A 15,769-nucleotide genomic window follows, 5' to 3' on the forward strand; every position below is an offset into this window, starting at 1 on the left:
TTTTTCTTTTATCATGACCTTATTATAGGAGTCCTCATTGTGTTGAAATAAAAATTTAATCTATATTTAGTGCTCTGGAATTTTTCCTCAGAAGTGATTCATCTTTTGGCCATTGAGTTCCCCTTTTCACATTTTAAGATAAAGTCTCACTTGAGCTTCTCTGATTCTGGTCCTAAAGAATTGCCGCTGCCTCGCTTTATGATGTCAAAGACTGATGGTGAGATACGATTTGGGAACCCGGCTGAACTGCTTGGAACTAAGATGCAGATTCCATATTTAATCACGGAAAAAAATACCTTCAAAAGAATGGACGATGAGGATAAACAGGTAAACAGTTGGATCAGGCATGTCCATTTGATCTTGACCGTGAAACCCCACGCAGCAGTGCCTCATATCTGCTGTCAAGCTTCCAGCAAATCTCACCATCTGGGATACAACTACAGACTTGAAAGTGAGCCAGTCAAGTTTCCTTGTAGCAAAAACAAGAGGCTGACGCATAGGAATTACCATGAGCCCCCCATGGGCCCTTTAGAGCCTACTTTAATGTAGAATTGTGTCTAAAGTAAGGCTACTGATTTAACACACTTATCTGATTTCTCTAATTGGCATTTCCAAATAGGTTCTTTGAAATGTAACTTCTAGGAGTTTTTAATAGGTCTCCTCCTCCAAAAAAGTCTAGAGAAAAGGTTTCTCTGGGTAAATATATTTGGAGAATGCTGCTTCATATCCTATTCTTCGGGGAAAGGCTACATCTTCAGTCTTGGAGATTCACAGCGCACATTAGAACATTAAAGGCCTTGAGAAGTCCTGTAATGAAGAGACCTAGAAATCTGCATTTACTTTCTTGGAGAGCATGTTTGGAATGCCATCTTGGGAAATGCTGCTATTACATATTTAGCAGGTTAGGAACAAGAATAGGGAGGATGAGCTTTTAAAATTAGACCACTAATTGCAGTAGTCAGGTGGTGATTGGTAGAGACAAAAGTATAAAATTCCAGAAGAGTGAGCCTATCAAGAAGAGATAAATAATCTTACACATTAGTAAACTCTGAGGGAGTCAAGGTACAAGCTCATACTTGTAATAAAGATGCAAAAAGTCATAAGAAAAGTCAAATTATATTCGATATAGTATTTTCTATAAGGCAAAGAGATTTGTTATATTTAGGAAGATGAATCAAAATGTTTTTAAAATGCAATAAATATTAAAGGGCAGATGTTAAGTCAGAAAACTAATTTACGTGGCTCACCCATACTGCTGGATATATGAGGTGTTGCTGCAGAAGTTTTATATTTAAGTGAGGTGTAGTATGTCCTGTTAAATAACTCCATGTACTGTTGCTTTCATAGTTCTGATACATTTTAAACTAGTTCCTCAGGGATTTATGTAAAATGGAGTATAGAAATCTTTAGTCAATACTCTTTGGCATGTGTTCCCACTGGCATTTGGAGAGGAATGAGATTCCACTATCGGAAGATGGGTGATGCCCTGGGAACTTGCCTGGATGCATGATTGAGGACCCATCCTTTCACTTCAGCCTGGTTTAATGCTAGGCCCAACCGATCTGTGGGTGTGACCTCACAGTTAAAAGCAAATATTCTTTTCTTTTTCTTGAAGAAGAGTAGTTGATAAGTATTTCAGATTGCATATATATGTTTAGACTAAGAGCAGCTGTATAGTCTCTGTTGGTAAAAGTACTGTTTCCTTATTACTTGGGTACTCCAAAGTTACCACTCTATTGGTATATTAAAAAAAGGAGGAAACCCAGTAATAGAGTAAGATTGCTTACCTTGCCTTGGGTCCTACATAAAGTTCACATTTGAGTTCAGATTCAAATTGTAGCTCGTTAAGGCTCCATTCTAGTGTTTAGGAGTGGGCTAGTTGGAGTGGTTTGCCCATAATGAATTGTTTTGCAATCTCGGTGTAAAAAAAGAAACAGCTGGCATTTTACTTTGGCATAATAAGCTCCAGGAATATTTAGCATTAATCATTTTGTTTTTGAGGAAGATGAGCATTGAGCTAACATCTGCCGCCAATCCTCCTCTTTTTGCTGAGGAAGACTGGCCCTGAGCTAACATCCGTGCCCATCTTCCTCTATTTTATATGTGGGACGCCTACCACAGCATGGCCTGCCAAGTGGTGCCATGTCCACACCCGGGATCCGAACCGGCGAACCCCAGGCTGCTGAAGCAGAACATGCACCCTTAACTGCTGCGCCACTGGGCCAGCCCCAGCATTAATCATTTTAAATATTTTTTAATATCCACATTTGCTAGAAGACTTGATAAGTGTAAATCCAGGAAATAGGAGCCTTTATTAATGAATGAAAATTTATCCACAAAGAGATCAAGATTGGGGAGTATGAATGTTCTTTCATGTGATCAACGTCCTTCATTTCCTGAAGGAAAATATTGGCATAACTGAAAGTGTTTCAGTCTTGTTTTAGTAATTTAGGTGACTGAACCCCGTTGAGACTATTCTCTGGGAGACCTTTGAATCCTCAGGTGCTGCTTTTTAACCAAGCTGCGTTTTTGAGAAAACATTTCCTCCATTTGTTAAATCAGCCAGCTCACCAGCAGTAGAGTTACGTTATACTTCATAACTGCAGCTCAGAGCGCCAGGCTTCTTGAGTGATCGCCTCTGAACTCTGCTCTGGTTCTTTGAAGCAGGAAACACAGTCTCCCACGATGTCACCCCTCGCTTCCCCTCCTTCTTCCCCGCCTCATTACCAGAGGGTGCCCTTGAGCCATGGCTACAGCAAACTGCGGAGCAGCACGGAGCAGATGCATCCAGGTAAGAGGCAGTCTCGGGGCCAGATGTCCCAGGCAGCGTCTTCGAGACTCAATCTATCAGGCAGCCATGCCACCAGCTGCTGAATCTCCTGACTTAATTACCTCTGTCTTTGGAAACATGGCTCAATTTAATTGTATGCTCTTAAGCAAGGTTTTTTAAAAAAATAAAATTAAATATATCTTAGTAATGCCTTGTCTCCTGTCCTACACACTAGTTCATCTTTAGACTTGTGAGCAGCAATTTAGATGATTTAATCCTTCATATGCAGATTTCATTTTACAGGAACATGGCATATTAAGGGTTTGTATTATTTTGGAATTGTTATTCCTTTCTGCAAACATACCAAACATATTTATATAATAACTGCTTTTATGAAACTACTTAAGAAATATAACTATGCAAAAGCAAAAGAGTTGATGCAACCTTTAAAGACTGATCACACAAACGAAAATATTTAGCTCTTATGTTTAGGAATAAGAATAAAGGAAATGCTAGGGGAAGCATTTTGCTGAGAAGTGTGTTAAGTGCCTGGTTGTAGGGGTGCCTGCTTGCTCATATTTGTACTGTGCTGGCTGTGTCAGTGGTAAAATACGTTTGTTGGTTCTGAGGATGACTTGCAGAGTTGGCCGCCCAGGCTGCAGTGCTTAAAGCTCCATAAATTCACTGCAGCATCTTGTCCTCCTGGGGCTCAGGCTCCTAGTTTAAGATACGACCAATTTAAAGGTATTCTAGAATTGGATATTCGTAACCCCCCCTTTTTATTTTGTGGGCCATGGCTGGAAAGACCCAGTTTCTGCAGGTTTTTGCTGCATTGAAAGTAGTGGTGACTTCTAGAGGGACGCAGATATAAAAATGTGTGCTAGACTGGACTAAAGAGAGGCTGTAATCTTGCAGAGAGAAGCATATGTGACATAATGGAAATGTCTTGTGATTGGAATTAGAAGATGTGGGTTTATGTGCCTAGCTCTGTGACCTTGGGCAAGCAATTTAACTTCTGTGAACCATGATTTCCTTTCTTCTTTTAAGAGGGATGTTGTGAGGATTAGTGAGAACATGAGTATAAAATTGGAAATTAAGTCCTATGCAAATGCAAGATAATGTTGTTAAGGGATAGTAACAAAAAAATCACTCCCCTGCAGCTTGAATGTCCCATTGGTGTCTGAAATGAAATGGGGTTGAGAATTCTTATTTTCCTCTTATAGTCTCTCCTGCTTGATTTCCCTATTTTTAGAAGTAGGGGTTTTGATTCCTAATCTTATTTGGGTTTGGAAGGTGGAGTCCTCTGCATAGCATGGTGCCTGTTTTTTGGTGTTTGATTCACAGGTGAGTCATGTTTCTTCTGCTGAGTTAGCCTATCACCAAGTTCTACCCTATCTTTTTTGATATTCCTTAAAAAACTTGCCTGTACTTGCTCTCTCTACTTCATGCCCCATTCTCTCCTCATTCTGTTCAAATTGGGCTTCTGTTCCCCCAGTGGCAAGCAAACAATCTGCTTCTCTCAATCTTTCTTGACTCCTGGCAGCCTATGTCAGGGTTGTCCATGCCTTCCTTCTTTTTCATCCTTTTTTTAAAGTGAGGTAAAATTTACGTATGATAAAGTGAACACATTTAAAAATCTTAAATTTGAGGGCCGGCCCGGTGGCACAGTGGTTAAGTGCGCACGTTCCGCTCCGGCGTCCCGGGGTTTGCCAGTTCGGATCCTGCGTGTGGACATGGCACTGCTTGGCAAGCCATGCTGTGGCAGGCGTCCCACATATAAAGTAGAGGAAGATGGGCACGGATGTTAGCTCAGGGCCAGCCTTCCTCAGCAAGAAGAGGAGGATTGGCAGCAGTTAGCTCAGGGCCAATCTTCCTCAAAAAAAAAAAAAAATCTTCAATTTGAGTTTTAACAAATGGATATACCCAGGTAGCCACCACTTTGATCAAATATAGAACATTTCCGGATGTGAGGGCTATCTGGCTGTGAGATCTGTTACCCCATTGATCGCCAGGGTTGATTTAGCTGATCTGGCTGGCTATGTGGGTGTCCCATTCCTCCCTCACTGCTCCATGTGTGTCCTTCCCAAAGATGCACGCTCGGTTGGAGAGGATGACCTTCTTCGATAGAGGAGGACCATTCTTCGGTCAAGGGTATATGAGTGGCTGTGCTCCCATGACAGAACCTCCAAACAAGCTCTCAAGGTCCATTTGTAGGAGAATGTAAAGTGGTCAAGCCTCCAAGACTCCAGATACATCCAAATGAGGTGCTGCATGTGGCAGTCTGCCTTTCTTTAAAAAAAAGAAAGAATAAAACATTTCCATCACTCCAGGGATGCCCCTTTCCAGTCATTCCTTGTACCCCAGTGCAAGCACCGTTCTGAGTTTTATCACCATAGATTAGTTTTGCCTCTTCTAGAACTTTGTATAAATGGAATCATATTGAATGACTGTGGTTGAGATTGATCCACATTGTTGTGTGTATCGGTAACTTGTTCCTTCTTGTTAGTACTGTTCCATTGTATAATGTACCACAGTTTGATGATCTATTCTCCTGTTGATGGACATTCGGGTTATTTCCAGTGTTTGGCTGTTAAGAATAAGGATACTATGAACATTTGCTGAATCTTAGGGTAGTTATATAAGAAATTGCCAAGAGTTTACAAAATGGCTGTATACTCCCACTGGCAATGTTTGAGAGTTCAGTGCTCCTTGCCAGCAGCTGGTACTCTCAGTGGTTTCTTTTTCTTCAGTGTTTTTAATTTTCCATTCTATTGGGTGTGAAGTGACATCTCCTTGTGGTAACTCTTTCAATCTTGAAACATTGTTTCCTGAGTTTCTGTTACCCCTTCCTGGTTTTTCTCCTATATCATGCTCCTTAAACTTGATGAGCTGCTCTTCTTAAAGGTTTCTCTTTTGCACAGCATACCCATGAAGAGGAGTCTGAGTGGACAGTCTCCTGTTTCTCAAGGAGCTGAGTTTTCTGGATCTAGTTATCAGTTAGGAGGCTGTTCGGTACCTGTAGCTGGGAACAAGGTCATTCATAAATAAAATGTTTATAGGTATTTCCATTTAGACTTCTCCATCTATCTAAGTCAAAGGGAGGGAGAGGTTTTTTCCTATCTGCAACTTGGGTCCGTCTTGTGATTTTTGCTTCTTCTTAATACTATTCACTTCAAAGCTTGTTCATTCCTGTTTTTTTAACGTCTGTAGATTTTCCCCTGAAGGATTTTCTTTACCTCTCTGCTTCCTTTTCTGTCTTATATCTTTAGGTCAAGAAGTAAGAGAAGCCCACACGTCTTCATTGTCTTTCCCCATGTTTTTAGAACTCAATTTCTCTTAAGGCTTTCATGTGTTTTTCCATCTGTTACTTAACTCTCCTCTGTTGCCTTCAAAATGCCATCAACCCATCTGAAGAACCCAGGATTCTCTTTCCTATTTCTTTCCTCTGTCTTCCCTTTGATCTACACAGTAACATATCTAAAACCTGTTAAACCTTAGTGACTCTGGTATTAAGCATTCTAGAGTTATTCTTAATTTATGAATTTATGACTTTGCAGAAAGCAATTTTGCTGCTGGGATAATTTTCTAGGAATACGTTTTTCTGGGGTCCTTTCCCTGTCCAATATTCTGCCATGATTCCTGGCTAGTGGGGCATGTGTGTGAGTATGTTTTAAATCAGACTGAGCATCTTTGGGCCAGTCTGTGATTCAGAGTCCCTCTTCAGCTTCTCCCCTGGGCTCCTGCTAATATCACCTGCGGGAGATAGCTATCACTAATGTTCATTGGGTAAGACTTACGCGCCATGCATCATGCAGAGGTCTTTATGTGCATTATTTTCTTCTTACCACAACCCTCAGAGGCAGATACTGCTATCTATATTTTTAAAAAAAGTTTAAATCACAGTAATATATGCGTATAATTCAATAATACTTAAATGCCTATAGTAAAAACAACTATTCTCCTTTCTACACAACCTGTTTCTGATCTCTGGAGGCAACTACTTTCAATTCTTATACCTGTTTCTTCTGATATCTAATGTCTTATCTCAAAATCAATATGTCCGTTCTGCTTTTTCTTATACACGTTATTCTCATGAATCACTTCTAACTATCTACTCAAGAGCATGGGCTGTGATGTCAGTCTCCTGGGCCTAAAGATAGACTTGGTGGGCCTACATTTCTCGTTTCTGTCCATTTCTAGCCTGTGTGACTATGAGTATTTTTCTTTTCTGAGCCTCAGTTTCCCTTATCTGTAAAATGGAATAATCGCTGCCTCAGAGGTTTGCTCTCTGGATCAGATGAGAGGTGTTATGCAAACATCTGTGCCTAGCACAGATCTTGGCATATTGTAGATGCACGAATGTTCCTTTTTATTTTCTTTTGTGTTTTTACACTCTGATACCCGTTTTATTTTTGAAGCTCTTAAGTGTTTTGAAAGTCACTCTGGATGTCATTCACTGGATTGACTACAGTCTTTAATGTACAGTTACTCGTGGTCTCTGTTCCAGTTTGACACTGAATCTCAGAGTGGTAAAATCTTTAGGGTTTGTTTTATACTTCTCCCCTTGGAGAAAGATAGTATTTCTAGTTCTTTATTAAATCTCTCATAAAGGAACCTAAGAATTATTTATTTTGCATTGAGTTGCATGTTTTGCATTTTATTTGGGAGGAGGGAGGGTAGAGGTAATAAGTAACACCTGCCTTTTTACCTCCTGAGTTCAGATCCTCTTGAGGAATGAGGCAGGAATGAGATGAGGGTGGCCTGAATATCAGCTGTGGTACTGATAGAGCTGATTGGAGCACGTGTCTTAGATTTGTGACCAGATGGGCTTCAGGCACTCACCTTTCCAGTCACAGGCAAGTGTAGCCAACCCAGGCTTCCCAGAGGAGTAGGAAGAGAAAATCTGCTGTGAGTCCAGGCCTCTCCAAAAATGACCCTCCATGCAGCTGAATCTTCGTTTAAGCCTTACTGATGAGACGTGTCTGTCTCTTCTGAGGGAAAGCCCTTGTAGGTGAGGGACTGAAGCCAAGGGCCAGATGGTCTTCCCCTACATTTGTCCCTCCTGGGCAGTAGAAGCTCTCTCCCTCAGAGGGAAACCAGAGGCAAGTGGGGTAGCTTCCCAGGGAAAGCTCATGACCACTAGTATGCCAACCATGGTACAGTTTACTGTGGTTCAAACCTTCCAGCATGAAGAGCTTAATTCAGCGTTCCATCAAAATGGAATGATCTTAAAATTTCTTCTCCGAAGGCAACACCTGACTACCAGCTGAGACTTATTTTTTAAGATTTGGGTTATGTGCTCTCTGTGTGTTTCTTTTGCAATTTTTATATCTTTATCCATTCTTACCAGGGTCTGAATGTTTACTTAATGGTTTGGCAGGCAATAATTTTGATATTTTAATGTATTTTAACGTGTTATAATGTTGTTTTATCCATTGCTTGGAGGAAATACTAAAAGCAGATGTGAGCTTAAGAGTGGTTTGTTGTTCTTGATGTGCTTTTGTTATACCTTCTTTATTTTAAAGAGAGAAAACTATGCTAAATGTGACACCATAACAGGCTGCTCTGCTCTCTCTACCTAATTTTATTTATAAGGAATCTACAGGAAGAAAGCATTTTACTTATTTATATACTTTCAAAAACTCAAACTGTTAACCCATGGAGATCAGAAATGGTTTCAACTTGGGTGATAATTTCTCCTTTCTGTGAGAGCTGAATACTCTCTGGTTATGTTGAACTGTTTTCCTACGGTATTGGCAAGGTCATTATTAAGTGTTCTGAAAATAAAAGGAATAAAAAATGCATTCATTTTTGTAGCTTAAAACTTTTTAAAGGTAGCAAAATTACTTTTAGTTTGGTTATTGAATGATAAAATAATAAATATAAAATACATTTATTTCTTTTTGTACTCTTCTCTACTTGGTTTTACATTCTTTCCAATGAGGAAAAGAAGACATTGCCATTTAGTTTTCAAAAATAAACGAAGTAAACAATGTTGATTCTTGGTGTTCAAAATGCGTGTTAATTTTCTTCTTTGTGTGGTGGAGGATGAATGGAAGACTTTTAAACAGGAAGGTATATATAGAATTTACCTTATATTTAGAGTTTGAACGCTCATAACATGGCACTTTTCTAACTATTCCCGTTGTTTTCTATCCCAATTTAGGTTCTCACATTCCACCCTTACAATTTATTCCTAATCTTAATTTGATGTAGATATTTTCCTGCCTTATCATGAATTGGTTGAATGTCTTTAGATTGTTTAAATTGTACCCAAGGGCACCAAGGTTTGTTTCTTTGTCCTAGGTGGCCCTAAGCATATAAACGCTGATTCCTTTGCTAATTCTTCCCTAAAGAGCAGACACTGTATCAGTTTGAGTGTGAGGTCATAATTTTTGGGTGAAATCTTTGTGTACCATGCTGACTTTCCCTGTTGCTGTTTCAGCTCCTTATGACGCTAGACAGCCTCTTGTCCAGCCTGAGGGAGCCTCAACGGGAGGCCCAGGAGCCAAGCCCCCTCGGCATCAGACTTCCCTTATCCGGGTAAGTGATGTTGTGGGGGTATGCCAAGGGAAGACTTCGGGGACATGGCTTTTTGATGGGCCTCCTTTTTTTTTTTTTTTTTTTTTTTGCAAAGGTGTAAAACTGCCCCTCATGCAAATATTGCATTTCTTGTTCTGTTGCTTGTATGTTTTCCTAATCTTTTCTCCTATGTGTATTTCTACTCCTTCTCAGTGTCTCTAGACTAATCCAGGCTAGTTCTTGGTCTTTGGTATGTCTAAAATGCCCTTCCACCTTCATCTACTTAATCACTAGGCTCCTCCTTCAAGAGGGCTTTACTTTTTGCAAAACGGCCTCTTATCTCTGCCTTATTCTTTATTATTACGCATTCAGTGCATTTGTTTTGTGCCTCCAATTACATTATAAGCTTTTAGAAGGCAGAGGTATTTCTTCAGTATTCTCTCTCAGTGCCTAATCCAGTGCTGTGTGGGGAACAGTTATTTTACAAGTGACAGCAACTACTGTTTCCCATATGTAATAAATACAAAAGAAATATGGCAGAAGTACCAATGATGTCTCGGTTTCTCCTGGCTATGCTACAGCTTAGGAAATTTCAGCTTCCCTTTCTCCAGTGTTTGCCTTTGGCTAAAGAGCTCTTCTTTTTTCTGTGTCTGCAACTGTTATCTTGTGTAGTATCTCTGAGTGCTGCACTGAGGAAGTCCTACTCTCAAAAAAGGGGTGTGTGTGTGTGTGTGTATATGTCTGCATAAGAGAAGTTATGAAAACAGTACTGTTTCACCCTAAAGACAAGAGGAAGTAGCGTGGTTTGTATAACATTTCAGTTGCCCAGCTTAGAAGAAGGATCATTTATGTGCAGGCAGTTCTACTCAAAATAGAAGGGTGGTGTCAGATACTCCCATAAAGGAGTGGCTGGTAGTCTCGAACAGAATAAAAAAAGCTAAGCAAGATCATGGTGTTCATGGAATACCCTCCAGGAATGGGGTGCTGTATTAGGCATGGTACAGAACTTTATCTTCTAAGTTGATACTCTGTGTGCAGAGAACTTTCTTAAAGATAGTAATTTAGCCATCTGCTATGTATTTATATTTAATACTTCCTACAACCATAGGATCTAGGTACTGTTTTATCTCTTAGTACAGATGAGTTAACTCTGACTGGGAGAGGTCAAGTAATGTGTCTGAGGTTTCATTCTTAACTAGTAAGGTGCAGAACCAGAATTTGAACCCAGGCCTGCCCAATGTCAAAACCTGCACTTGAAAATACTTTGCTATACATTAGAGTCCCATATTAAAAGGAGGCTAGGTTCTAGAGTTTCTGCATAAACAAACATTGAGTGTAGTAAAAAAATATTCCTGAAAATCCCTTCTTGGTACCACATTGGAGAGCCAAGATGCCATTCTCTCCCAGGTCCAGTAGAGCTCAGTTTTACCCCCAAGTTGGAACAGACAGCTGTTTCTTCAGCTGAGCCCCAGATGTAGTAGTTGGCTGTGTTTTGAGGTCCTGTGGTACAAAAGTATGTGTCTTTAAACATAAGAATTACATCCACTGTTGAGTGAGGATTACATTAGGAAAGGTATCGGAGGGACTGGGGTTCATTTAAAGAATCTCCGGGGTATGGGTGTGTATGTGTCTGCAGTGTATGTTCTAGTGCTGTGGAGACCAAATCCTGAATGGTTAGAATGATGGTCAAACAAGGAGTAAATCGTTAACTTTACAGTGATTGAATGGGGCTCACCGGACCCTTTCTACCTATTTGCCTGGATAGGATGGTCATGGACTCTTCCATGGATTGGTGTCCTGTGACTTCTCTTCTAATCTTTAGGTCCATTTTTCTACTGATAAACATGCTTCTTGGGCACTTCACTCAACTAATATTTACTAAATGCCTATTAAGTGCCAGGTACTGTATTAAGAATACAAAAATGAGGTATAACACTCCCATTCCCTGCCCTCATAGAGCTTATAGGCTGTTGGAGGAGATGCAATTAATCAAAGCATCACAAAGTAAATATATAATCATGTGAGGTGAATAGAAATTTCGCCATGCTTTGAGGATGAAAAATTGGGAGGGGGAGTTATGACCTGGCCCTGGCAGACAGGGTCGTCAAGGAAGGCTTCTAGTGGGGAATAAATTTGAGTTGAAACAGAAAGGATTCATAGGTGTTAACCAGGTTAGGGGGTGGGATTGGGGGGAGTAGGCAAGAAGATAGAGGGAACTGCACATATCAAGACATGTTCTAGGGGCCGGCCCTGTGGTCGAGTGGTTAAGTTCATGCGCCCTGCTTCGGTGGCCCAGAGTGTTGCCAGTTTCGATCCTAGGTGTGGACCTAGCACCGCTCATCAAGCCATGCTGAGGCGGTGTCCCACATAGCAGAACTAGAAGGACCTACAATTAGAATATACAACTATGTACCGGGGGTGGGGGTGGTTTGGAGAGGAGAAGAAAACAAAAAGATTGGCAACAGATGTTAGCTCAGGGCCAATCTTTAAAAAAACAAAACAAAGATGTTCTATGTGCTTAGCATTTTATATACTTTGTCTCTTTCCATGCTCACAGCTATCTTACGAGGTAATTCCTGTTATTATCCCATTCTTCAGATGACAAAACCTGAGGTTTAAAGGCCTTATTTAATTTGCCCAAGATCACAGTAGGAAGTGGTAGGGCTGGAGTTCAAACACTGGACACAATTCCTTAGTCTCTGGCTCAGGAAATGGATGGATGGTGATGTCATCTGTTAAGCTAAGAAGCCCTGGATGAAAAACTGGTCTTGGGAGTATTGGGGAAGGATCATGAGTTCACTGTTGGATGTTTGGATTTGAGCTTTGGAGATAGCCAAGAGGAATGTCAAAGAGATGGTAGGATATATGGATCTGGAGCTTTGGAGAGAGCCAGGGCTAGACATAAGTATTTGGCAGCGATTGGCCATTAGAAGGACTTAACGATATAGTGCAGAAAAAAACCAGACAGGTTCTCGCCCAGGTCCGGTCAAACTCTATGTGACCTTGGGCAAGTTCCTTCTCTTTTCTGTAACATGAATGACTTGGAACGGATTTAACAGTCCATTGTAATAATATGCAACAGTCCAATTCCCTTAATGTTTGTTTGGCATCAGTGGAGGTTCCCCCCTCTTGTTTGGAGCATTGCCTTCTGTTTAAGATGAGAGCAAGGGGCCTTTCTTGGGACAGCAGTCTGTGGTTTTCATGGCTGATGTGTTTTTCTTTCTTCAATTCTTCAGTTTCCTTCTAATGCCTGTCAGCGTGGTTTGGCTGGACTCCATGTCTCAGAAGGCAAAATGCCAACCTGAATCAGTCATGTAGATGAGGGGATTTGAAGTGAAGGTTCTTGGTTGTGTGGATTGGGCATGGTGCTAGACTAGGCTGGGGTGACTAATTCCCCTCACGTTGCATTGTTAATGTATTGTTGGCAACGTTGCTGTCTTCTAGCTTTCTCTGTGGCCTTGTATTCAAGTCCCTGCCTGATTGGAACGAGGATGGCCTCTGCGTACCCGGGGAGGCTTTTAGGGACCCTGGCCAGTACTGTTGTAGCCCATGGGCTTGGCATTTTAGAGGTGCTTATGCTAAATTCAGCACCCAAATATCAGAATGAATAGTCTTTTTGCTTAATATTTTTGGAATTTCAATTCTTTTGTTCAGGTGTTGGATGTTTTTCCGCTTGAAATTTCATATACTGAGCATATCCTATGTTGGTGGGTGGTTGACAGTGGTTTGTAAAGAAATGATGTCTTCATTCTTGCTTCATCTTGTATCATGTGTTTATAGGTCATTTTATTGTTTACTTTTCACAAGTTATCCTAATCATGTAGTCATTGGTAATTTTGCTGGTGTAGGATTTAGAATTGCCCTTTCTGCTCCCACTATGCTCCACTGCCTCTGGTTTCGCCATGGTTGCCAGAAACTACCTTGTGTTAAGCCCTTGTCTCATTGACCTCTTGGCAGCTCTTGACTCTGATCACCTTGAAATGCTCTCATCGTTTGGTGTCCATGATGCCATCATCTCCTGGTTTTCCTCCTGCTTCTATGACTACCTCTTCCTAATCTTCTTTTTGAATTCTTTCCTTGACCTGCCCCTTATATATTGGTTGTTCCTAGGTCCAATTCTCACTGTGTTACTCTTTAGCTACATGGAGGCTGATGACCACATATCTCCGTTTGCCAGACATCTTCACTCAGGTGTCCTATTGTCATTCCCACATTGTCTTTCCCACCAAACCAGCTTTCACCCTTCCATTCCTGGCTCCATCTACCCATCAGCACAGGTCAGAATGCTGGTCACTGCCTTTGACTCCTCTATCACCCATTCAGTTACCAAGTCCTGGCCATTTCACTTTCTACATGCCTCTCTGTTCCCCTGCACTTACTCAGTTCAGGCCATCCTCTGTCACTGAATGTGTTATATCAGCCTAACTCTTCTTGCTTCAGATCTTTCCCTCTTCAAATCCTTTATCCTCCCTGCAGACAAAAATGGTCTTCAAAACACAAATCTAATCCTCCTACTCCCTTGATTGAAACCAGTCACTCTGTCCACTGCTCTCAGCATATCATCCACGTTCCCGAACGTGGCTCTGGGCAGCCCTGGTGTTTGGCCTCTGCTTACCTCCTCAGCCACAATAGCTCACTTCTTCTCTCCCTCTGTACTCCGGCCACGCAGAGCTACTGGTCGTTTCGCATGAGGTCAGTGGTCTCTGTGTGGGAACCTTACTCTTCATCCTTGCTCTTGCCTTCTGTTTTCTCTTTTGTCTCAATTCATCTATGCTTATTTTCCATTGATAACATGAAGTATGAGAATTTTCTAATATTTCTTGTATATGTATAGTTTCCATTTTTTCATTCTTAAAAAATCATTTGTTGCTCCTCTGCTCATTTATCTGTGAAGCCCAGTCAGAAGGATGGGCGTCTGACCTTTACTGGTTTCCAGAGAAACCAGTGTTGTCTGTTTCTTTTGTATCATTCCATGAATGTTTCATGCGTATATAAGCAAATATAGGTATTCTTATGTATCTAATATACACAGCATATTTTTACCTGACTTGAGGGAGAAAGGGTTGGCAAATGAAATATCCTTCCAGCCAGATCTCTCCAGAAAAGATTATCTTTTATTTTAAACTACAACACACTCACTTTTTAAACCCTAAACATACTTGCTGTGATGTTTTCTTCTCTTTCTGGAGGGATGAACTTAACAGTCTTTGGGGTAAATTCTCAATACTCACTACTCTTCTTACTTCAAAGACAAAATAATGACAAACAGAATTTAGAGAACTGTATCACTCTGCCATTCTACTGGGGTTTGGGCTGTGTTTTTGGTGGAAGATTTCTGATGAACAGGTAGGGGAGGGGTTGTTAGACATTGCTAGCCAGCCACCATATTAATCTAAAAGTCTGTAATTTGGAAAACATTTATTCAACTTAGTTATCTCCTTTTTTCCCCTCATTCTCACTCAATCTCAGTTTCTTGTCATTTCCCCCACCTTGCTCTGGACTTAACTGTAGGTACTCAGGGCCAGAAGCAGATTCTCTCTGTTCCTTGGGTCTTTTTGGAATTGTTCTAAATAGCAGACATGTATGTAAAGGATGGTGAAAGAAATGAATACCCCGAGGCTCTGTTGGAGTGGTGTTGGCATAAGTCCAGAGGGAACTGATAGTCGCCACAAGTAAATTGTTCATTCTAAGAGTTTTGAGGGGAACAGGAAGAAATAGTCTTTCTTTTGTCAGGGAGGTTGACACTGCCCTGAGAGAACTTTTTATGGTGTGAAAGATGTGGGTAGACTGGACCAGGATGCTGGGCAGATAAGGAGAGTAGAGAGTAGAGATTGTGGCTGAAAGATTGTGGTGGGGTTGAGTGAGATAGCTTAGAGTTGAGTCATGAGAGAGTTGGTCCTCTGAGTTGGGAAAAGAAAGAAGCAGGTAAGCAAGTGGGGCATATTAGGTACTGTCTCAGCCACTGTGGTTCTCTTACCTAATACTCAGCCCAGGGAAATGACCCACAAGGCAGATTGGGCCCATGGGGCCTCTTTGAGGGTCCAGGAATTCTCTATCAAGGCATCATTTGGCCTGTATTTGGGTGGTTGTTTTTTTCAGTAGAGGCTCATGCACATTTTTCCTTCCTTATTTTGGAGTCTTTCTCCTCTCCCCTTTTCTGAGAGCTCTGACATTGCTCCCTGTAAATGCTCCTGTGTCTATGTCAGCATAACGCCATTGCCACATTTAGTTCTTACCCTTTCTTCTGCTCATATTGCAGTCAAACCCTCAGGCTGATGAGCCACTGAGGAAACACATGTGGATGTTCTCTGAGTGGCTGAGGCCAAGAAACCGCCTAATGATGGTCTCTCTTCTCACACAGCCACAGGAAAAGCACTCTAAGGTTTTGGTTGCTTGTTTCAGATTATACAGTAAACAGCACACTGTTATTTTTTTTGCATCATGGGTTGTAAGCTTTCAAATACTCTTGTTCTTCAG

General features: G+C 41.1%; 1 protein-coding gene across 32 annotated transcripts in view; it reads left to right on the top strand.

The window, feature by feature from the left end:
- REPS2 (RALBP1 associated Eps domain containing 2) overlaps positions 1-15,769 on the top strand; it is a 247,577-nt gene that overhangs the window by 108,426 nt on the left and 123,382 nt on the right. For 19 of the 32 annotated variants that reach the window (XR_011535896.1, XR_011535895.1, XR_011535897.1 and 16 more), the window contains 3 exons: positions 179-327; positions 2,665-2,791; positions 9,216-9,313. Coding sequence is in view for 28 of the 32 variants with exons in the window: in XM_070604194.1 (XP_070460295.1) it covers positions 179-327; positions 2,665-2,791; positions 9,216-9,313 (374 nt within the window). In the remaining 4 variants the exon portion in view is untranslated. The remainder of the gene's footprint in view (positions 1-178; positions 328-2,664; positions 2,792-9,215; positions 9,314-15,769) is intronic. The other 13 variants (XM_070604181.1, XM_070604182.1, XM_070604201.1 and 10 more) reach the window with 2 other exon arrangements.

The sequence above is a fragment of the Equus przewalskii genome, chromosome X (assembly GCF_037783145.1).
Source record: "Equus przewalskii isolate Varuska chromosome X, EquPr2, whole genome shotgun sequence".
NCBI lineage: Eukaryota > Metazoa > Chordata > Mammalia > Perissodactyla > Equidae > Equus > Equus przewalskii.